We start from the raw sequence: 24,382 nt of genomic DNA, 5'->3' as shown, positions 1-24,382 counted from the left end.
TCATCAGTACAAGGCTGTGCTGTACACTGATTTTTTTTTTCTTAAATAAAAGTTTATCACACCATTAATAATCTTTCAGGGGAGAAAACATACACGTGTGTCTCCAAAATCTTCAGAAATCAGATTTTTTTTTTCCTTCAGTTTATAACAAGACATCATGCTAGTGTGGCATGATTCTTTAGCCAGTTAGAGTTTTATAGGTTTCCTAGATGGTCTGCCTGTTGTATATTTTTCATAACAAGGAGCTTGTTTTTCTTTATGCAAAATAATCATCTATTTCACAGAAAGTAGAAGTAACAGTGGAAAGCTAGTAGAGAGAAATGTTTTATACTGAATCAGCTATTTGGGAACAGTTTCTAAAATTATGGATGACTTTAAACATTGAAAAATATTTTTTAAAAATTAAGTTAAAAAAAACCGTCACAAGCCGACTGCCTTCTAAAGAAATAAAGCATTAAGTGTAATTGAAGCACCCTATTTCTATTCCCCTCACTGCCCCTAGAGGGCAGCACTACCCTAAGTGTGGTGTTTATGGTTGGAAACCTAGTTTTTCAATGTATCCACTGAGACAGCTAAGAATACGAATTTGATGCTAGATTACCCAGGAGCCCCTCTAAATAGAATGTCAAGGTTCTTATGTCCCAGGATGTAACTGTACTTATGAAGATTGAGATCAAGTTTAAAAGCATCCTCTAGTGTCCACCTCCTTTCTCTCTTTCTCTGTTGAAAAACTAACAATGCATTGGTGTATCTCCTGAAACTTACCACTGTCATTTACTTGTGTTTGTTGAGAATTTAGCTGTTTAAATCTTAAGACCATAACTAAAGTAGCCCGCCCTAATTAGAACAAATAAATTCCTAGGAAGAAATAACAGTTCGTAGGATGAAATGTTGGAAAGCCAGGCTCAGTTAAGCAGGGAGGTAGAAGCATTTGACTCTGTGCCAGATTGGCACGTGAGAATGTCCAGCTGTTAGAGTAGCTACCAGGCAGCACCAGCAAGTCCATGGCTTTGAATGGTCAAATGTTGGGCGGTGAAGCTAGAGACCAGAGACCCAGCCATTTGCAGGGCCCTTCGATCAGTCAGTAGTGGCACCAGTGAAACTCGAAGTCAAGGCTCAGAAGTATGGAACGTGTCAAAGCCTCATGCAGTCACTGTGCTGCACTGGCAAATAACGAAGGGCCAGAGATCTAAGAACAAACACGAGCTAAACAGTTGTAGATCCTGAGGAGGATTAACGTAAGCTGTGTAGCTTTTGAAATCAAATGTATTGTCTGTTTGGAGGGGTGGATTTGATAAATATTGCTCTAACACTTCTGATGATTCAGCCTATGGAGCTAGGACTTAAAAATATGACAGTGTGAAATGTATATGAAAACATCAGTTTAAAAATAAAGTAGTTCATTATTGAGAAACAATGTGTTCTAATTACACGGAAATTAGCAGTTCATTGGCTTTCATGATTTTAAATCTGGGTGTTTGGTTTCTTCCCCAAAAAATGCTTTTTGTTTGCCAAAGCTTCTCAGCCTCCTAATTACCAGCAGTAAACAGTCTGCATCTTCATACTAAGGAAAGTGCCTCCGTCCTTAGAGATTCACGGAGGGTTTGAACGCAGCTCTTATTAGCATTGAACCAGGATGAGATTAGATGATAGATTGTTGTTTCAGAAGTGGCACTAAACAGGAATCAGACATTTTAAGGGTTGCAGAGGAAGCGAAAAGGTCTATCTTAGCAAGAGGACCATAGCAGGGTAGACTGTCTTTAATTGTTTTAATAGATTTTATTTTTAGAGCAGTTTTAGGTTCATAGCAATATTGAGCAGACGGTACAGACATTTCCCCTATACCCTCTGCCCCCACACGTGCGTAGCCTCCCTCGTTATCCTCTTCCTCCACCAGAGCAGTCCATTCAGTGGATGAACCGCACGGACAGATACCACCCTAAGCCCATAGTTTACATGAGGGTCCACTGTTGGTGTGTTGTGCGTACTGTGGGTTTAGACAAATGTATGTTACTGACATGGAGCCACCATTACAGGATCACACAGAACCGCTTCACTGCCCTAATAATCATGTGTTCCACCTGTTCGTCCCTCCCTCTCCCCTCCCCTGGGGCAACCACTGATCTGCTTACTGTCTCCATAGTTTTGCCTTATCCGGAATCTCATACAGTTCAAGTCCTACAGTATGTGGCCTTTTCAGGTTGGCTTCTTTCACTTGCTGATACGCACTGAAGTTTCCCCTATGTCTTTTAAAACTGTCTTGATTTTGATCTAATCAGATTTTGGCCACGTCAGCATGCCTGGCAGTTAGAAGTCCTATTAGAGACGGGATCTCAGAATGTGGTTGATTCTAGAAAGAGGACTCTTCCTGACACATCACCCCAAAATTTCTACCTTTAAAAATGTTGACCAGCCTAGACAAAGTGTTGTTCTCAAACCTTGCATCCTCAGACGAGGTTCCACTAAACTTTAAATGGAATTTTTCAAACAGCTGGCAGGGGTGGGGTAGGGTGCAGAGGGAGTGGAAGCCCTGCTTTCAAGTGGTGGTTCTGGATCTAGCCAGGAATTTGCAGTCACTTTTCAAACATCTTATCTTCATCAGAAGTTTTCTTTTAATAACGTACTGGCCAATAGACTATAGATGGTTTTATAAAAATAATACATGGATCCCCTGCCTCTGAAAACTTGTCCATGCAGTATCTCTGATTCAGGCAACTGTACCAAGGGAATTCCTGTGGCTAAGTGGTAAATCCATGAGTGTTTGTATTGAAGGAGAAAGTGGCCTATCACATTTGAGTATAGCGAATTAAGAAATACTATAGAAATATACATTTAAATAGTTCATAAAATTTCCTTGTGGCCAGAGTAGACTTCATGGAGACTTTCTTAGATTGTAGATCTATGTGTGAAAAGTATGGCCTCACTCCTTAACCCCTGATCTGCACTTTGTTCACAGTTTTCTAACCTTTCCTCCAAACTTAATAATGACCTACAAAAAAATGGATTTCCTGGGGCTGCCATTATAGAGGACCGCAAGCTGGGTGACTCAAACAACACATGCTGTTGCAGACGTGCTGGGGGTTAGGACTTCAGCCTCTTTTTGTTGACAGCTGGTTCAGTGTTATCATCCAACTGTCCCATCGGCAGATTTTTCATAAATCTGTGTCTCCAGCCCTAGTTCCCAGACATCCGTAGCCCACTGGGACCTCAAACTCAGCACATCCCAAAACAAGCTCTTTATCTTGGCACCTCTCCCTCTTCCTGTCCCCGTCAGGCTTTCTCCCTTCTTCTCTCTGTTTTCCTTAATGACATGAATACCTTTGTCTCAGTCAAACTATAAGCCAGAAAGCATCCTTAAGATAACAACCCACTGGACATGACAGCAGAACACTCTGCCCCTTTTAATTAATGGATATGATTGGGCAGGTTTCTCTTTGAGCCTCAGTTTCTTCATTTGCAAAATTGAGATTAAAAAAATTTAAAAGAAAGTTATAATTATGGGATAGTATATATTAAAACAGTTTATATTCATACTTAGTATCAACAGTGTGTCTGGGGGGAGGGAATATTCAGAAAAGATTTCAGAGGCAAAATTAAAGCTTAAATTCATTTTAGTTGTGGTTTTTTGTTTTTGTTTTTGTTTTGAGAACTTAACTTTGAGCCAGTCACTTTGCTGTTTGAATAAGGTAGGTACCGTGACTGGCCCCAGTTTTCAGCTGAGAAAACAGACCATAGAAAAGTTAAATGACAGTGTGCTTTTAAGTTCTTTCGGGGTTTGAGAAAGCCACGTTCTTCAACGTTAACATTAAGTGCTATTCTTAATCTAAAGTGATAACTAGGCTATAAACAGGGAGAAAGATGCCGAAGCGACAAAGGATACACTGAAGACTTCAACAGACTGCACGGAGACGTGGAAGTACATCGCGTGTTTAAGGAGCATTGATCAGCGGAGGGTGGCTGGAATACAGGATTCCAAAAGAGGATTCCCAGAGTGTGCTTAGACCTGTGGCCACGCTCACTGGGGATGCTCCGCGTCTTTAAACGTCAGACTCCTCCTTTATGAAGTCTCCTGCCTGTTCTCTGCCCCCTGAGGCGTGATTCCTTCTTATTGTCCTGTTTCCCTTTAACCAAGTCGCTGATGTTGGCCTCAGCTCCTTTCTCCTGCCTCGTGGTCTTGTTCTTTTTCTCTTCTCAACCACTTGTGTGGCCGCCTTTCATGCTAATCGTCTGGGGTGTCGCGGCATTCTCCGAGGTATTTCCCCTTCTCCCCAAAAAGAGGAGTGTTCTTTCACTAATGACACTCACCTGGTGATCGGCTCAGAGAGGAGGGTGAACACAGCACAATCCCCTGCCACGTGTCAGCCCAGCTCCTTTCACCAGGTGCAAAAACGTGCAGATCCTAGTCCACCGAGGGGTCCCCTGTCTGTCTGCCCTCAGTGCCGGCTTCATGTGTGTTTGTGTTCCAGTATCGTATCCTGGCCCCCCAAAGCAGAATGGATCTGAAGACTGAGAAAATGCAGGTTTAATACACAGCAAAAGCCCACATCCTAAATCCTCGTTGTGTTGATATATTTACCAAGTGTGATGTTGCGATTTAGCTTTCATTTACAGATAGGAAAATGGAAATAAAAAGGCACACACACACACACACACACACACACACAAGAAATAAAAGGGCACAAAACTCCGTGGCATCTCATTTAAAGTGGCACTGAGCACTCCAGCAACAACATGTTAGCCAATAATTGATTGCTTGGCCGTTGCTATATAAGAGAAAAATCTCTCCTCCTTTTATAAATGTTAACTGTTCAAGCTTCGTAAGCGCATGACTCATGGACATTACACTTCCAAACATCCGTTTAGATTACTCACTGCACGTACTGTGGTTGGGATTCTGAACCTTGAAGTAGAAACTTACCAGACTGAAGCATCCAAACCCTTAGCTTTTCCTTTATAAACATTCTTTCAGAGTAGAGGGGAAATTGTATGATGTTCATGAGCCCAGAAATGATGCATGTGCTTCATAGGTTAATTTACAGACACTGCTTTCATGTAATTATTCAGAGCTATTAGAGTGATAGCTTTAGAAAATGACTGGCCTTTCTGGCCAGAATGTGCACACATTATCTTATTTGGTAAGTGGGCTTTTATGACTCATTTAAAATTTTCAAATAGAGCCCTGGACCAACTAGAAAGGAAAGGACTGGTTTACTGTATTGATAAAGCAGGAACATTTCGGGGAACAGAGTTGAGCTTTTCTGTCTTTAAAATGTGTTCATATCAAAGTAATTTCAGAGTATTTATTTATGGAATGTGAATCATGCAGATTTTTTTTTTAAGTCCTTACTGTTCTTTTTCTAATACTTTGCTGATATTTTTCTAGTTGCCCTTGGACCAGAAAGAAGAAAATCTGACTCAGGAGTCATGTTGCCAACACTCAGGGTCTCTCTTATCCAGGACATGAGGTATTTGTTACATGTGCTAGCATATGGTGATAACTTTGAAATATTTATGGCTTTCTTTTAAGTGGCTCAAATAATTGTGGCTGTGGTATTTCTTGCTTATGTATTCTAAAGAAAACTTTTTTAATAATCTTGTTTATTTTACTTTTATACTATTATATTTTTTCCTGACATTAAATCCAAAGGCAGAATGCCACTGTGAAGAGTTTTAAAGCATCCCTAAGTTATTTTTATAATTTCTTTTGTTCCATTTTTTAAAATCTCCTTAAATTCCTGCTGCCCAAGATACAGACCGAAAAATCTGCAAATGATGGCAGGTTACTTAGCAGAAAAAATACTGTTGGGTAGATTTAGTTTGAAGCAAATGCAGATCTGAGAATTATCACCAGTCATTCTGGTGTTAGAAATCATTAGACGGCATCAAAATACCTACAACAGATTTACTGAATGAGGAAGGCAGGGCTTTTTTCTTTTAAACATTTTGAGTACAATACTTAGTCAGCTCTTAAAATGCGTGGGTTTAAAGTGAAAGTTACACATTTTTAACACTTGAAACTTCTGTGCTGGGCTTTATGAATATCAGTTACTGGTGTTTATCTGATTTGTCGGACGCTTACCACTGAAAAGCGTAGCTTTTTACGAGCGGCATCATAGTACAGCAGTGACACGTCCTGGCTTCACACTAGCTGTGTGGTCTTTGGCACTTTGGGTAACTTCTCTTTGCGTCAGTTTTTCCATGTCTCAGAGAATAAAACAGTTATCTGTCTCATGAGAATTAAATGAGTTAGTCCATCACAGTCAAAAGTTTCAAGAAGCACTGGGCTCCTAGTAAGAGTCTGGAAAATGTTGGGTTTGGCATCTGAGTCTGTGACTGTTCTTAGGTCTTAAATGCCCTGTTCCTTGACAGGTGGCATGTAGTTGCCCTCATGTGGCTTATGGCTCCTTTTGATGGTCAGCATGAGATGAGTAGTTGTAACTATGAGGGGAAAACGGGCTCCAGCTCTCTTAATGGAAACACAAAACCACACGAGTTCTTGGTGGCCATCACTCTAAGGTGATGATTGTTAAAAGCTTTTCAGCGGTGACCTCGGGCCAGACTACTGAAGCCTAACTAGGACATGGTCACATCACACAAAGCTGCCCTGCTCCTTCCCGCTCCCTGCGTGCTTCCTTTTGTCTCCTTCATGCTGCTGGCTGTTTGTGGGGGGGTGAACTCCCTTCACTTTGTAAGAGGCAGTACAGTGCGCTGGTCACGCCCTCAGGCTGTGGAACTGGCCCACAAGGGTTGATACTTTAGCTCTGCCACTTACTAGTTCCTGTAAAATGGGGATGAGTAGTGTTCTCTCAAATTTTGGGTGGAAATATTCAATGAATTAATAAATATAAAGCCCCCCAAATAGGCCTGGAAATAAATGTATGTATATGAACTCATGCATACACATACATCTGTATTTATCTCTGTTTCTGTGTTTACTTACATGTGTATATGTATTTTTATCCACGTACACACCATCACATTTTTAAACCGTAAGCTCACAATGCCATCTCTGATTCAGTGCAGTACCACGAGGATCACTCTCGCTTTCTTCCTTATTTGTAATTTTTTTCCCTCCAACCGTGAGAAACCTGGCTCTCATTATCTGCAATGTGTTCAGTTATTTGCACACCCTGTAAGGTAGTGTCAGGATTGCTACCCCACGGGCCTCCTGTGAGGAACGAGGGTCAGTACTGAGCACGGTGTTGTGCCCAGCTTCAGTTTTCTTTGTCATTAACCTCTTCAGTATCCAGTCAAAGTACTGCTCTCCACAAGTTAGATTGGTTCTTTTTTTCTCCTGTCCCCTCCATGTGGCTTTATTATTCACTTATAATAGTGTTAGGTTTATTTGTTAGTTTGTGTTTCATTTTGGGTTCCCTCCACATCCTGATGATTTTTTTTTTAATTTTTAAAAATTCTTTTTAATTTTTTATTTATTTTTGTGGGCGGAGGTAATTAGGTTTATTTACTTATTTATGTTTAGAGGAGGTACTGGGTTCAATTCCCAGTACCCAGTACCTCGTGCATGCTAAGCATGTGCTCTACCACTTGAGCTATACCCTCCCCCCTCCCCCCAGGGGTTTTTGTCTTGGGTTTTGTTTATGTACAGTAAAATTCATTCTCTCCTGGCGTGTGGTTCTGTACGTTTTCACAGACACACAGTCGTGATACAGAACAGTTCCGTGGCCCCGCCGTGCTGCTCCTTCTGCATCAGCCCCCCTCCCCGTTTCCCGCCCTTGGCAATCACTCGTGTTTGCAAGCTCTTTCCACTGAGAGGGCCTAGAAGCAGTGATACCCCAGTAACAGTGAGCACACCTAGTTTCTGCATTTTATAGTATTTTACAATATTTTTGTAAGTCAAATTATTTTTTTAATATATAAATTTTTATTAATACATAACATTAATATATTAATAGCAACATCTTAATATATAAACACTTTTATATATAAATTTATATATATAAGCTGTCTACTCCCACATAGCTATAATAATAACAGCCCTGAAACATTTCCTTTGTACCAGGCCTGGTTATATATAGACACAATGTTTTTTTAACCAAGCCTCCTACAAAGTTAAAGTATCAAAGTTCTTATTATTATAGCCATGCGGGGGTGGACGGCTTGCTGTCTAGGGCTGTGATTCTTGGTAGAGCTGTCTGTCACCTATTCTGCTGAATGTGAGATCAGAAGGCTGTGACCTCTCTAGTCTAAGCCCCTAGAACGTCTCACCTAGATGGCATCGTGGTCCGCACAGTTCAGTGCTTGCCCTTCTCTAACGCACCCTCCCCACGGGTGACATGGTGATTCTAGAATAAAGTGCAGATCACTTGCCCTGACTGGCAGAGGCTGCTTGATCTGACCCCTGTCTAACCGCAGCGTTAATTCCTGTCACTCTCCTTGCCACTTCCTTGTTCCCTCCGGCACACCAGGCTTGTTTCCTGCCTTCTTTACCTGTTCCTTTCCCCGTAGAATCTCCACAGCCCAGGCTCCTCCTTGTCATTTGCATCTTAGTTGCGATATCACTTCCTCCAAGAAGCCATCCCTGACCACCTGGTCTAAAACAGCCACCCAGTCACTCTCTTTCAAATTCCCCTGTTTTAATTCTTCCTATAATAGCACTTATTTGCTTATTGGTTTGTCTAGTGCTATTCATAAGCTTCATGAGAGAAGGGAGTCTTATCTAACATGTGGAACTGTTGAATTGCTAGTAAGTGTTAAGAGAGACTGGCACGTAATTGTTGTTCAACTAATAACTGTTGAATGAAGAATTGGCCATATTTTAAGCTATGTGTGTGTGTGTGTTTATCTAACATTTTTATATATATCCTTATAGCCAAACTGCTGTTGAATTATATCGGTTACAGTTTTGAAGGTTTAGAAAAGTGTTGATGGCTGAGATACTTTTTACTGATCAGCTTAGAGTGTGGAGGAAACTTGAGAAGCCATGTTGCTTAGCTTCTTCCTTTTATAGATGTGGAAAGTTAGGTGCAGGCAGAGTAAGTCTAAAACCATACAGCCAGTTAACAGCAGAAATGAAACGAGAACTAAGGTTTCCTGTGATAGTTCAGGTCTCTTCCTAACTAGACGCAGGTTCTCAGCCTTTGCCATGTCACCAGAAAAAATGCCAGATGCGACGACGCACAGACAAGTCGCCAGTAGTGCATGGTGCACGTCAGCCTGCATGTACTGCAGTGTCACTTTGGAGAATCTGTATTTGTTCAACTTGTTAATCTGTCTTTGTTAAGTTGAGGATACTCAACTTAAAAATTGATGTCCTGTGACTTCTCACTTAAGTGTTACTGTGGCTTTCAATTTTCAGACTTTTTGTGAAAGAGACCTCTGAGGACCCTAAAGTGATGTTTTGGCCAAATGATGGGTGCTTTTAATAAAACTTGATTGGTTGACTGCTTTCAAAAGGTGTTCAGTGAGGTAGAAAGGCATTGCCGAGAAGAGACAAGCCGACTTCCTAGGGGTTTTCCCTATTATAGAAAATTTCAAACATACAGCAAAGTCAGAAGATTTTATAGTGAAATGCATCCATATACCCACAGCCTAGATTCTACCACTGACATTTTTCTATGGCTTTTTAAAAAACTGAGATGTATACATATATATGTATATGTATATCACATAGAATTTATATATCATATATATATATCACATAAAATTTGCCATTTTAACCATTTTTATGTATACGATCAGCGGCATTAAGTACATTCGCATTGTAATGCAACCATACCAGTGTCCATCTCCAGATCCGATGATCATTCCAAACTGAGACTGTGCCCATAAAACAGTAGCTCCTCAAGCCCCTGGCAGCCACTATTCTGTTTTTGGTTACTATGAACTTGACCATTCTAGGTACCTTCGCATAAGCAGAATTGTGCCTTTTGCGTCTAGTTCGTTTCACTCAGCGTGTTTTTGAAGTTCATCCATGTTACAGCATGTATCAGAATTCCCTTCCCTTGTAAGGCTGAGTAGGATTTCAGTGTATGTGTATACATTTTGCTTGTCAGTTCATCCACCAGTGGACATCGGGGTGGTTTCCACTTTTTGGCTGCTGTGAAAAGTACTTCTATGAACGTGAACATATAGACATCTTTTTGAGCCCCTGCTTTCAGTTCTTTGGGGTATGTACGCAGAAGTGGAATTGCTTGATCGTATAGTAAATCTATGTTTAGTCTTTTGAGAAACCATCATACTGTTTTCCACAGTGGCTGCCACCATTTTTCCCACAAGCAGTACACAAGGGCTCCAGTTTCTTCACATCCTCCCAACACTTGTTGTTTTCTGCTCTTTTTGACAGTAGCCATCCTGCTGGGTCTGAGCTCCCAGTTTCTTGCGGCTGCAGAGCAGCGCTCTTTCCAGGTCTTCGTAGACCTTGTGCTGGAGTCATCAGCTTTATCAGATCGGAAACCAAATCATTAGTAAAAAACTGTAATGAGACGCTAAGATAGTCCTACTAACCAAGAGACTTACCTCAAATGCCTGAGAAAGATGGGGAGGTAACAGGCTGGACTTGGGTCATCTGTCCGTTCTTGTCCAGTCGTCTGTGACCAGGTTAGGGCGTGGTCACAGGAAGCCAGTGAAACCAGTTCATTATTTCCTTACCCAGAGGACTTGATTATTTCTTCACTGACGCAGGCAGGCTCTGCCTGGAAGCTAGATCATAATCAGAAGGCTGCTGGTGTCCTCAGGAGCAGAGATGTGGAAGCTGACCACTCAGCTCCACGCCACTGGTCCTCACGCTCAGGGGGCTGAGGGCATCTCGGGAAAGCCCCGCGGAAACATTCTGCCTCTTCAAGATGACTTTCTACATATGGCTATTCTTATTCATGATATGTCTGCCCCTCAGCCCACAGGCTTATTTCTGTTCCCAGGTACTTCTTTGTGATCCCTAATCTCTACCTAGTTGATGTGGATGTTTTTCCTTAGAGAAAACACCCAGGTGTAATATTCTAAAGTTTGATTTCTTTCAATATGAACAATTAAACAAAACTTGTTTCCTCAAGATTAGATGGCACAGATCTTCTTTTTTTTTTTTTTTGATGGGTTTGTTTTCTGTCCATTTTTTAAATTAAAAACAATTTTAATAGACTTTATTCCTTTAGAGCAGTTTCAGGTTCACAACAGAACTGAGCAGAAAATACAGAGAGCCTGCACACAGCCCTCCCCACCCACACATACATACTCCCCTCCCCTCAGCATCCCTCGTCAGTGTGGCATGTTTGGTACAATCGATGAACCAACATGGGCACGTTATTATCAACCACAGTCCATAGTTTACGCTAGGGTTTAGGAGGCATTAATCTTTGAGTTCGTGCTCTCTGTTGGGCACATGCCTCTGTCAGTACCTTCTGTCTCCCAAATTTCTCTCTTGAGGCAAAGACATTGGCAGTTTGGAGACTTCTGAGTCCTCATAGTTGCCAGGAGTCTTGGTACCAGATTGCTCAACAGCTGGCATGAGTCCAGGACAGACACATCTACAGGCTGTCCCCGTGTCTTGGTATCTCTGACAGCTCCCTGGACCTTCATAGATGCCAAGTATCACCAAGCTGCCAGTTCTAGAAGGATTTTTTTCTTTCAAACAGAAAGGCTTGGGACAGTGAATAATTGTATAGATTATCTACATATAAAAGAGGAGTATTATCATGCTGTTACCATCAGTATCAGTTTCTTTCCAGAGTAGCTGTGTATGTATCATCTAGCTATTCAGACAGACCTTTATTCTCGAGGACTTTTTTGGGGGGTTGGGGAGGAGATTAGGTTTATTTTTTTATCTTTTAAAATGGAGGTACTGAACCCAAGACCTCACGCATGCTAAGCGTGCTCTACCCTGGGCTATACCCTACACTGGGCTATACCCTACACTGGGCTATACCCTGGGCTATACACTCTACACTGGGCCATACCCTCCCCCCAGACCTTTATTCGTAATAACAAAATGTAATTAATGATCAGGGGCATAAAACATTACATGGTGGGGGAAATTGTGTAAATATGGAAACAAATGAACAGAATGAGTGGATTTTAGAAATATGCTATTTACATACAGAAATGAGAATAAATTACTTGAGGGTAAATTAACTAATCACCTTACCTTTTAATAAAAATGTGTGCGTATGTGCTTGTGAGCATCTGGCTCTTATTCTATGCTAAAGTAAGTGATCATGATTGATTTTGTTACCCTGGGTAGGAATATTTTGAGGAGTTTCTATGACTATGGAGTGTGAGCTGAAATTGAAATTGGCTAATTCCTTAATTTCTCTAGTAAATATTATTGGGCTTCATTGGTGATACACTGAAGTAAGCACCAGTTCTGGACTCAGAAAACACGAATTCAAAGATAGTGGCAGCCATTCTTAGAGATCCTTTGGTTTTAGGGCACGGAAGCCCATTCAAAGTAGTTTCAGCAGAAAGGAGGATTTACTGGAACTGTATGAGGGCATTTTCCAGAATCCAGGCACTGGGGACTGTGGCCGGATTGGAAGCAGCCTTGTCCCGGGTCGCTCTCTCCATCTCACTAGAAGCAAATTCCCTGCTTTTCCCTTCACGTCTGCTGCTTCTCCTCCCTCTCCCTCTTTCCCTCCTTTTCTCCTTTACTGTGCACATGCTCACGCAAGCCCTAGCCTTAACATCCTTTCTTATTTTTAAGCATTCACCAAAAACTAACTTGGTTTTCCAGTGTACTAATTCCCGGTTTCTGAGAGAAAATCTGACTGACCCAGCTTAGATCAGGCAAGTGCTGCTCGTGCACTGAGTTCTAGCTGAGGGATTAGGAGCACGGGACCGTCAGTCGTGGTGACACCTGCAGTCGCGTCTCCTGGGTCTTCTGGGTCTTCTGGGTCTATAGAAGGAGAGCGTCTCCAAGAATGTGAGTACCAGGAAGCAGTGATGGTAGAAAAAGGGTGGCATCTCTTAAATAATATGTACTATTTCTGTGACCTTGGGTGGGACACTTAGTCTCAGTGAACCTGTATTCTTATTTTTTAAGTGAAATAAATGATGGCCTCCCTTTCACTATTTATTGTGACAGTCAGGTAAGACAAACTATATGAAACTTAGCAAACTTGGTAGCCGGGTTAGAAACAAATCAAATCAGTAAGTTACTTAAACCATACCGTGTGTGCTTTTCTGAGAATTAACAGGATCTGTTTTAGAAGTAACACTTGTATAGTACTGTGCTGAATACCATTATAATTACCTATAATAAATTATTCCAATTAAAAATAGGTTCAAATGGTATAACTACATGGAAAATTTTTAATAGACTTAGATTAAAGTTTAATAGCACAACACATTTAAATTGTTTCAAAGCATAAAATTAGATACAGAGTTGCAAAGCAACAGTTTTTTGAGTTCTCATGTATGCTGGGCCCCCTAGGGTACACAGAAGGATGCAAGGCTTCTGAGAAGTACTGGGCTCCTTGTTCTCAGGGCGCTTTCGTCAAGCTGAGAAAAGTGTACACCAAGGGAAAATGATAAAAGTAATAGCACATGACACATGCAAATAAGATTAGAATTTCAGAAATATGTGAGGTCAAGGATAGTGGGGCCTTGAACGCAAGGCTGAGCAGTTCATGCTCTACCCTGTGAGCTCTTGAAGGTTCTGCAACAAAGGAGAATTATATTAAGAGGCAGTCTTTTAGGCAGAGTAATTTCCCTGGTGCCCATGAACAAGGGGCTTGAGAAGAGTCTAGTGGCCTCATCTCCCGACTCCAGTGCCTTCTGCCAAAAAAAAAAAGTACAAATAATTTTATGATGAGAATTGCTGATAGCCACCTAAATACAATGTTTCACTTTGTGTTTTCCAATTCTCCCCATTTTCCTTCGACATGCATTGTTTTTTGAATTATCATTATTTCCCACTTTGTCATTCTTCACCTACCATGTCTCCAGATACTTGTTTAAGGCCAACATAAAACTAATTCTACTAGATTTTACTGTTTTAGAGTAAGACTAATATTTAGGGGGAGATGATACAAAGTAAGCACTTACCAAACCTCAGACTGATTTTCAGTGGCTGCGCTGAATCCAGTTGGTATTCCTGGATCACGGGAGCGCTAACCTGGCGCTGCATTCACGGCGGGGCTGGCGTCGGAGGGGTGGAGGGTGTAAATAAACACTGCGGTACTTTAAGTGGTGACTGCCTGAGCATTTCCCCCTTGCTGCTTTGAGTCAGCTGTGTCACATTGGGGCAGTGTCAGCCGGCTTGAGGAGCGGCCAGTGCTAGGCTCACTCCCAAGGTGCCCGCGTGGGTGGTCCAGCGCCCCCAGTGCCACCGCCACCAGAGCCAGGGTCTGAGCGGGGCTTGCCTGACCCCACTTTTCTCCACCTATGACCATGTGTAATGGTATCAGCCCTTTAAAGGTAAAATTAAGTCTGTCAGAATGTCTGACATTCTTAGAGGTGAGGTCGGCTAACACAAAAATGGCAACACAGTTTTCTTTCATCTCCTCATTCTGACTTGTTCTGAAGCCCCCTCTTTATGCCTCACCTGTTTGATGTGATAATGCTTTACATGCATTCTGTTTATCACGAGCGTTTGATCAGACGGGAGAGAGGCTGCCCCAGACCCAAGCCCCAGCCGAGCCGCAGGCAGCCTCGATCAGCCCGCTAGGGGAGGGTCCCTGACCAGGCTGCCTGTTAGGGCGGGGTTGACCTGAGCAGGAGACCTCTGCGAGGGGGCAGGGCTGCAGAGGCATGGCCTACAAATGGGGTCGGGGTGGGTGGGGCGTGCCCCCACTATGGAAGTGGAGCCCTTCTGCCCCCGCCCGCGAGAAAGCCGCACTAGCAGCGGGGTGGGGCCGGGGATGGGGACGCAGGCACACAGTGCCGAGCTGCACATTGACTCACGAGGCATCTCACGAGGCATCTGGGACACGGAACAGCGGCAGCAGAGACAAGAGGTGATCCAGCAGCCGGTGCAGAGAGCATCATGGCAGAGCAGGTGTGTCTGAGCCGGACCCAGGTATGTGGGATCCTGCGGGAAGAGCCGTACCAAAGCGATGCCGTCCATCAGTCTGATACACACACGTCATCATCATGGGCGCGTCCAGCACCCTGGCCTGGTGGTTATTCCGGGATGGCCTTCTGCCGGAGGATGCCTTCATACTGGGCTCTGCCCGCTCCCACCTCACAGTGGCCGACATCCACAAGCGGAGCGAGCTACCCGAGAGGGGAAGCCCAAGCTGGGAGAGTTCTTGGCCTGCAGCTCCTACGTGGCCGGCCAGTGCGATGCTGCGGCCTCCTGCGAGCGTCTCAGCAGCCACATAATTGCCCTCCAGCAGGGTCCACAGGCCAGCCGCCTCTTCTGCCTGTCCTTGCCCCCCGCAGTCTGTGAAGCCATCACCAAGAACATCCCTGAGACCTGCATGAGTCCCTTAGGCTGGAACCGTGTCAGTGTGGAGAAGCCGTCTGGGAGGGACCTGCAGAGTTCCAGCCGGCTGTCCAGCCACATTACCTCCCTGTTTCGGGAGGACCAAATCTACCACATGGAGCACCAACTGGGCAAGGTGATGGTCCAGAACCTCATGGTGCTGAGGTTTGCAAGCAGGATCTTCAGCCCCATCTGGAATCGTGACAGCATCGCCTGCGTCATCCTCACCTTCAAGGAGCCCTTCGACACTGAAGGCCAGGGGGGCTACTTCGATGAATTTGGGATCATCTGGGACGTGATGCAGAATCATGCCTGCAGGTGCTGTGTCTGGTGACCATGGAGAAGCCCGCCTCTGCTGACTCAGGTGACATCTCTGAAGAGAAGGTCAGGGTGTTGAAACACATCTCCAGAGGCGCAGGCGAGCAATGTGGTCTTGGGCCAGTATTTGGGGAACCCTAGTGGAGAAGGTGAGGCTACCAAAGGGTACCTGGATGACCCCATGGTGCCCCGTGGGTCCACAGCTGCCACCTCTGCGGCTGTCGTCCTTCATGTGGGGAACGAGAGGTGGAACGGGGTGCCCTTGATCCTGCGCTGTGGCAGAGCCATGAACAAGCACGAGGCCGAGGTGCGTCTGCAGTTCCGGGACGTGGCGGGTGACATCTTCCAGCAGGAGCGCAAGCGCAGCGAGCTGGCAGTCTGCGTGCAGCCTGACGAGGCCGTGCACGCCAGGACGGTGACCGGGAAGCCCAGCACGTTCTTCAGCCCCAAGGAGTCGGAGCTGGACCTGACCTGCAGCAACAGATACCAGGAGTGAAGCTCCCCGATGCGTGTGAGCGCCCCATCCTGGACGTGTGCTGTGGGAGCCGGTGCACTTTGTGCGCAGCGACGAGCTCCGCCGGCCTGGTGCATCTTCACGCCGCTGCTACACCGGACCGACCAGGAGAAGCCCCGGGCTGTCCCCTGCGTGTACAGCAGCCGCGGCCCCGCAGAGGGCTTCCAGTATGAGCTGAACCCCCACAAGCTCTGAGCCCTCAGCGCCTGGCCCCCACCCCAACCCCTCTTGGCTCGGCCTCTCTGCCCTGCCCACCATATGACCCCTACTTAGGGAGGATGTCAGAAGCATAAATCTCAGCCTCACCTTCTCGGCCCGTCTCAGGCCACCCCGCCCTGCTGCTGCCCCGAGCCCAGCTACATTCCTCACCACTGAGCACCCAAGACTCGTGCTGTGACCGTCCGTGGCTGCGTGGCTGCCACAGGACTGAGACTCGAACAGAGGGAAGGTGAAGAGTGGCTCTGCCATCCACCCTGGCTCCTTCCAGAGTTCTGGAGTCCAGGAGGACAGGGAGGGGAAGGCCTCAGTGGGCCAGTGGCCAGCACACACCCCTGTGGCTGTGGGCAAGCCCCTCAGAACTCGGGAGGAAGGGGCCGGGCGGGTCTGCAGCAGCCTCAGTGCCACCTGACATTCCTGGTCACCCACTGGAAGGGACCTCCGGGCTGCCCAGCAAACCCCCATGTCTTGGGTTCCTCAAATGATCCCCATCCCACTGGAAAAGTAGAAGCAGCAGGTGGGATGCCCCACCCCAGTCCCCTGCAATAAAGTCTACAAACAAGGGGGAAAAAAGAGTGTTTGATCGTATATCAGCACCCTGGACGGAGGGCCTGCATCTTTACATCCAGGGATTTAGACAGAGGGAGGGAGGGAGAAGAAAAAGGAGAGGTGGAAAAAGAAAGAAAGAAAGGATGTGTGTGTGTGTGTGTGTGTGACAACATGGGCGGACCTAGAGGCATTATCCTAAGTGAAATAAGCCAGACAAGCACGGCGTGATTTCACTTTTATGTGGAGTCTGAAAAACAAAGCTAATGAACAAACACAATCAAATAGAAACAGTCATAAATACAGAGAACAAACAGGTGATTGCTGGAGGGGAGGGGGTTGGGAGACAGAGAAGTGAGGGAGATTAAGAGCTACTAACTTTCAGTTACAAAATAAATCAGTCACAGGTATGAAATGTACAATGTGAGGAATGTAGTCAATAACTATGTAATATCTTTGGTGACAGATAACAACTGAGACTTACTGTGGTGATCATTTCGGAATGTATGGAAATATCGAATCACTATTTTGTGTAGCAGGAACTAAGTGTTGTGGGTCAATTACACTTCAAAAACAAACAAACTCATAGAAAAAGAGATCAGATTTGTGGCTACCAGAGACGGAAGTTGGGGAGGTGGGGTGAGGGGGAATTGTATGAAGGCTGTCAAAAGGTACAGACTTCTAGTTTTAAGGTAAATAAGTAGTAGAGGTGTAATATACACGATGATAAAGCTAAAACTGCCGTATATTATAATTGAAGGTTGTTAAGAGAGTAAATGCTGAGAGTTCTTACCACAAGGGAAAAAATGTCTATTTCTTTAATGTTGCATCTGCATGAGATGATGGATGTTCACTAAACCTATTGTGATCATCATTTCATGATGCATATAAGTCAAATCATTATGTCGTGTACCTTAAACTTACACAATGCTGTATGTCAGTTATATCAGTAAAACGGTGGGGGGAGGATATGTGTGTATTTTACAGGGAGGATATTCTTTATTCTGAATGCTTGGACTCATCAGAGAAAAGGGTTCGTTGCACAATGTATTACAGCTCGGATGAGTCATTCTGCACATGAAAAAAAATCAAAGGACGGGGTCATGGGTCCCGGAAACAGAGGCTTTTCAGTGACTCCCTGTCGTGGGTCTGTGATCACGCTGTTCCTTATGCTTGCCCTTCCTGCCCAGCCCTCCTTTCCCCTTAGGAGGGGAAACATTCAGGAAGATAAATTCAGGCCCGCTGGGTATGGCATCGACTTCTCACAGAATGCTGGTTTCTGCGAATGTATAACATTCATTTGGAGGTTGACTGCACAGTTTTTCTGTGGCCTCACAATTTCCTAAGTCTTTCAAATGTTTAAGAATTTTGAACTGATCAGTGCAGTACAGCTTGTCTCCTGATGCCATAGAAAGTGAGATTTCCTATTTTCCACATGTTGTCGTGGCCTAGGGTGGTAGCAGGTATTAGGCAAACTATAGAACAGTTATTTTGTACTGCTTTCATTTTCTTGATGGTCAGGAATAACCACGTGCCAGTCACAGGTACCTACAAGCCTGAAACGAGAACATGATAAAACCCGGAAGAGTAAACGAATGTTAAACGCTTTATGTGAGGGTGTTGCCTGTGCACTTGTGTTGTGATGGTCATTCTGATGTGGGACTGATTTCATGGTTCAGATGGAACACCTGAAGGTTTAATCAGCATAAATTGTGTGTTGCTGTTGCTTCCTCTAAGCATAAGATAGCCTTTCTGTGCACAGCACTGTAACTCCCTCAGTTCTTGGCCAGTTAGAGGTTAGCCTTAGGATTTACATCTTTGCTGTTCTGCTGTTCTCTAGGCATGTTCAGAACATGAGTGAGATCAAGACTGATGTCGGACGAGCGCGGGCTTGGATCAGGTTGTCCTTAGAGAAGAAGCTCCTGTCCCAGCACCTGAAGCAGCTGCTCTCTGACCAGCTGCTCACGAAGTAAGGGGCTGCCTCCGGGGGCGTGTCTGTTTCCCTGACCTGTGTGCTTACACACAGACCGCACAGGCTGGCCTGCCGGCTGTTTCAGCATGCATTCCTGACTCCTGTGCACATGTACTCTTTCTTTCCAACAGGCACATGCTTCAGAAACTCCTGTGTCGTGACCTCATGTTTGATTATATATCTAGGAGGGTACAGATTTCACAGCCAAGGGCCAGATTGCACCACTCCAATCAGAAAAAAAAGAAAGCTAAATAGTCCCACACGCTGATAGTAACATCCAAAAGATGGATTGAATTTATGTCAACCTTATATTGTAAACACCACAACAAAACTGGAGTAGCAAAAAAGAAAAAAAAAGTCCACAGTAAAGGGCTTCTCTGAGAGTCTTGAGTCTTACCGATACCTGCATTTAGTAGTTTAGAGCCAGGAAATCAATCAAGTGCATCTTAGTGCGTTGTTAACTGTTTTGATAGCTCCTCTTTACCCCAACAAGAAACCTGGGCTGAAATGCATCATCCAGGTACTAAGTACATTAGAGCTAATTTGAAGGCTGAGGACTTTGGGTTCCTTCCCTAGAGCAGAGGTACGCAGAGAATGCAGCAGAGTCCCCACACATGACAGTCTGTTGGAATCCCACCATGGTAACTCAATTCTTTTCATGATTTCGCATTTGTACATATCGCCGTTGGGTTACTGACCCCCGGAACATTTTTAGGATGAGTCTTAATGTCCAAAGAGTGGGTTTGCTGAAGAGTACATGTGAAGTGTAGTCTGTGAACCTGGCCTTGTTCTCCTAAAACTGAGTGCTCTCCCCACACCTTACCCCGCCCATAAGTCATTTTCCTTTTGTGGCCAAAGTACAAAGAAGAAAATGATAGTCATTTAAAGTCCTACTTCACGAAGGTGACTGCTGAGTATTTCACACGTTTTCTTCTATGCGTGTTCCCTTAGTTAAGATTATACTATATTTGCAAATATTTAGCTTAATATTGTATCATAAACATGTTCTAGATCATAAGGGTTTATTTAACCTCTGAAATTGGAACGCCTGTGTTCAAATACTGCCTTTACTATTCGTTGTTTGAATGGCCATAGGCAGGATACTTAACATCACTGCATCTGTTTTCCTCATCTGTAAAAGGAGGATGCTAACAGACTTACCTCACACGTGGTCACGAGGATTAAATATATTAATAAGTATAAAATACTTGGGGAAACCCGTGAATGTAAACGCGTAACGAAAACTGCTTATTTTGGGGAGTAGTAGTTGTGTAATTGTTAAAACTCTTCATAAACTTTATTTTTAACGGGTGTACCGTAATATATTTTTACTTTTACAAATAATATCCAGGTGGACATTGTGAGTAAATCTTTGCCCACGTTTCATATTATATCCTTAGGACTGAGTCCTAAAAGTAAAATTAATGAGTCAAAGGGTGTGATTGGTTTAAAATAATTGTTACCAACAAATTGCTTTCCTGAAGTTTTCAGTTTCACTTTCTACTGTTTGTTGCCTCCCTTGACCCCCACAGCTCCATCAGCGCTGGGTATCACCGTTAAATCTTTATTACTTTGATAGTGGGTCACGGGAGGCTTTTTCGTTAATTACCAAGTAGGTTAAAAATGTATTGTTACCTGTACGTTCATTTTTGTGAATTGCCTGTTCTTCCTGGATTAAAGTTTCTACCTGTAGTTTGTCTAAGTGGTGGTGTTTACTTTTAGCGGAAGCCATAATGAAAAATCTGTTATTTTGTGCTTGTCTTACCCTTTCCTAGGAAGCTTTATAAACGTTATGCTTTTCTGCGTTGTGAAGAAGAAAGAGAGCAGTTTCTTTACCATCTTCTTTCCCTCAATGCTGTGGACTACTTCTGCTTCACCAGCGTGTTCACCACTATCAGTAAGTCTGGAGAATTGACTCTGAAGTGAAGAGTTGCTCAGATGACTCATGGAATGTGAGTTTGTATTTTTAAAGTGAGACATGCCATAGCACAGTGAGACACTGTGCCACCCCAGTCCCCACCCTCCCCAGACCTCCTCAGGAGTGAAGGCTGTATCCCAGCGCCAGAAGTGCTGCAGAAAGACGGGTCCTCGTCCGTCAGCACCTGCAGGGAGTGTCTCACCAAAGAACACTACCTTGCCTGAGGCTGGCCCTCCTGCCAGAGCCCGCCCGCATCCCCGGCTGATCTACCGGCTGTCCCGGAGCTCACTGTGGGCTCAGCTGAGGGCTCGCAGCGTCAGACTCGGCATCTGCCCCAGCGCATCCCGCTTTCTTCCTCACATGTTAACCCCAGGAGCAGCATTCTGCACGCTGATTTCTCAGAGTCTGCTTCCCAGGGAACCCAGTCTGCAGTGGGAAATGGGATGGAGCAGTGTTTTATCAAATATTCCAATATCTTATCTGAAACACATAAATTCAAAGAATCAGCATATGATAATGATAAACTTGCAGAACTGAACTTCATTGAACTTTGATGATTCGGACTTTAGGATCTTGCTGGTTGTTGTAGGTTTATAGAGAGAGGAAACGCTGATTGGAGGTGTGTTTTTGTTAAACTGAATTGCAGCATTTATTCTTTTCACCACTACTAATTCTTATTTGCAGTGGGTCCCCTTCCCCACTTCTGCGAATTTTGACTTGGATCAGTTAGGAGTTGTGCTCAGCTGCAAATATCAGAAACTTGGAAAACAATGGTTTAAACCAGGTAGTTTTATTTTTCTTACGCAATGAGGAGTCTTGAAGTAGGCGGTCCCCAGCATCATCTCAGACCCAGGCTCTTCGACAGTTACCAGTGTGTGGTGATTGCTTCTGGGTCACAAGATGGCTTTTCTTGGTCCACCTTCCAGCCCAAAGAAGGAAGGCATGCCAAGGCAGAACAGTCAGAATCTGTGCCAGAAAAACATAGTTTTTCTGAAAAATATCACTGATTTTTCACTGGACAGAATTGTGTAGGTTTTGGCCTTCTAAGTCTCTGAAGGAGGCAGAGAAGGAAAAACAGAGTTGGAATGGCTATTGGGCAGACCTGAAATATCTGTCTATCTAATGTTAGTTTATTAGAAGCTGAGGTGTGCTGTACAGTTTTGAAAGAGAAGAAATAGCAGAGTTAGGAATCCTGAGGCCGCCCCATATCTGCAGACTGCTCTCCATCTGAGTAACTCTTCCAGTCAGAGGAATTGAAACACTTCGTGAAAGAAATATCCTGGGTTCAGTAATATTAGTCCTTTTCTACTTTACGAAATCACTGTTGTGCATCTGTGGGCCCTTTGCAGCCGCAGAACCGCTGACCCTAAACAGGCCTTTTTCTGCAGCTTTTCTAATCCTGTCAGTGAAAGAAATGAGAGAGGTCTTTGGTGCCTAAAATAATGTCTTGCACGAACCTCTTCTGCTTTCAGTTTCAGAAACCATTTGATTCCCATGATTACTAAACCATGAAAGTGTGGCCTCCCCTCAGACATTTTCCTTCCCTTCAGCCAAAATAAAAGGACAGAAAGGGAGGTTTTTTCACCCAATGGAAAGAAAGTCGTACGTGTGAAGTTAGGGAGATGAGCCATTTGTCCTGTGCCTTTTGCGCCTCTGAGATCGCACTGAAACACGAGCTCACACTGTGAGGCTGTATCTGAGCACCTTGCCTGGTGAGTGTACCTGGGAGCTCTTACAAGGAGAGCTGCTTATAGCCGTCTCGTGACTGAATGAGCAGAAATCCCGAGAACACCAACCAAAATATTGATTCCCCCTTGCTTTAAAAAAAAGAAAAACATGGCTCTGAAGGATAAAGATGCGCTCATGTGTTTGCAGCATCCCCATTTTTTAAAGGAAAATGGAGGTTTGTGTAATGCCTAACTGGTTTCCACCTTTGAGCCAAGGACGGTGGTGGGACAGCGACATCTAGTGGTGTGCCTGTTGAAGAGCCTTCGGAAGGAGAGTTCACACACATCCCTCTCCGCATCCTGATTCTTTCTCTGGGGCTCCTCTCGCTCATGAGTCACCTTAATAGCTTTCCAAGTTGCGGTTCATGTTAACGTCCAGACTGGAGCTGCCCTTGTTTGTTATTCTTGGCTTTGCATATTGAGCTGTAAAAAATGGGAAAGTTCTGAAGTGTAGAGCTTTAAAGCGTTGCCCAGAAAACCAGTAATGAGAGGAGACTGTCCAAGAAGTCGGCTACCCCCTTTTTTTAATATGAAACCATGCCAGTTGCCATACTCATTTATACTAAATTTGGGGACAAAATTAATTCAAACATTAAAGCAATGAAAATACTGTACAGCACAGTCAGTGTTTATGCCCTCAGGTTTTCTGGTGCTGATGCCTGAGATTGTTTATAAATGTGGTGGTGCTAAGCATGCCGTGCACACACGGTGATATATACGCCGTGGAAACCACCAGAGGTATTGGGACCTGGGCTTATTATAAACTGGACCCCCTCTTTCTAGACGGGGAGGTTACGATTTCATCTTTTTGTTTAAGAACATCTGGACAGATCATTAAAAAGCAAATTACCCACGAAAGCCACCAGAGTTCTTAACATATATTTGTTTTGTTATCAAGAGGATTTTATTGTAATTTTGCCTTAATTTCAGCGTTTTTCTTTCAGTGATCCCATATAGAGCAGTGATCATTCCCATCAAAAAGCTGAGCAACGCGATCATCACGTCGAACCCCTGGATCTGTGTGTCAGGAGAACTGGGAGACACAGGAGTGATGCAGATTCCCAAAAACCTCCTCGAAATGACCTTTGAAGTAGGTTCAGCTGATGCCTTTCTTTGTGCAAATTTTTATACATGGCTCTACACAGCGATGCCAGTTTCACATTTTCATTTTTCCATGACTCAAATGATATAAAGGAGTAATTAAGCATACAGGATCATTTCGGGGATTTTTTTATACCTAAAGTTGTCCAGAACACGTTAATTTGTTTTATATTTTTATTGTTATTATTTTAATTGTTTATTGGATCTGTTTTTCTACTTGGAATGATGGACTTTTGGGCTTTGCCAGGTCCTTTTCCATAATTCCTGGTGCCTAGCACAGAACCTGCCAAGTAGGGAACATTCAAATAAATGTTTTCCCCAGCCTTGTTCTCTCCCAGACTGTAAATTTGCCCTGCCTGAACCTCGACAGAGGACAGGCGACAGCTATTCATGCTTTTGGCATTTAGACCACACAGTGACATTTATAAAGTGATTTTGTAAAAAAATGCCTTTCACTATGGTAGTCAGTCTTCAGGTCTTACCTGGTGAAGTATTCCTGTGCTTTTGAGCCCACATGTGGGTTGATTCTGGCGTGCAAGGAGAGGACAAATACTTGCCCTTGTTTTAGGAGGGAAGTGGTACTAACTGAATGTCCTACTCTCATGTTCCATGGGGTCTATGAATAGCAGTTTCCACGCAGAGTCATCGCACTGCCCGAGAGCTTATTTTGGTGATGTCTGTCCAGTGGGCTTAC

General features: G+C 44.1%; 1 protein-coding gene and 1 pseudogene across 2 annotated transcripts in view; both read left to right on the top strand.

Moving 5' to 3' along the window:
• DENND5B (DENN domain containing 5B) overlaps positions 1-24,382 on the top strand; it is a 156,805-nt gene that overhangs the window by 117,224 nt on the left and 15,199 nt on the right. For both annotated transcript variants that reach the window (XM_031443842.2, XM_031443841.2), the window contains 4 exons: positions 5,384-5,465; positions 18,811-18,939; positions 20,718-20,839; positions 23,532-23,677. In XM_031443842.2, the coding sequence (XP_031299702.2) occupies positions 5,384-5,465; positions 18,811-18,939; positions 20,718-20,839; positions 23,532-23,677 (479 nt within the window). The remainder of the gene's footprint in view (positions 1-5,383; positions 5,466-18,810; positions 18,940-20,717; positions 20,840-23,531; positions 23,678-24,382) is intronic.
• LOC105104328 (glucose-6-phosphate 1-dehydrogenase-like) lies at positions 14,808-18,228 on the top strand (annotated as a pseudogene).

Source organism: Camelus dromedarius, chromosome 25, assembly GCF_036321535.1.
Source record: "Camelus dromedarius isolate mCamDro1 chromosome 25, mCamDro1.pat, whole genome shotgun sequence".
NCBI lineage: Eukaryota > Metazoa > Chordata > Mammalia > Artiodactyla > Camelidae > Camelus > Camelus dromedarius.
The sequence above is the reverse complement of the archived record's forward strand: the minus strand, read 5'-3'. Positions and strand labels throughout refer to the sequence as shown.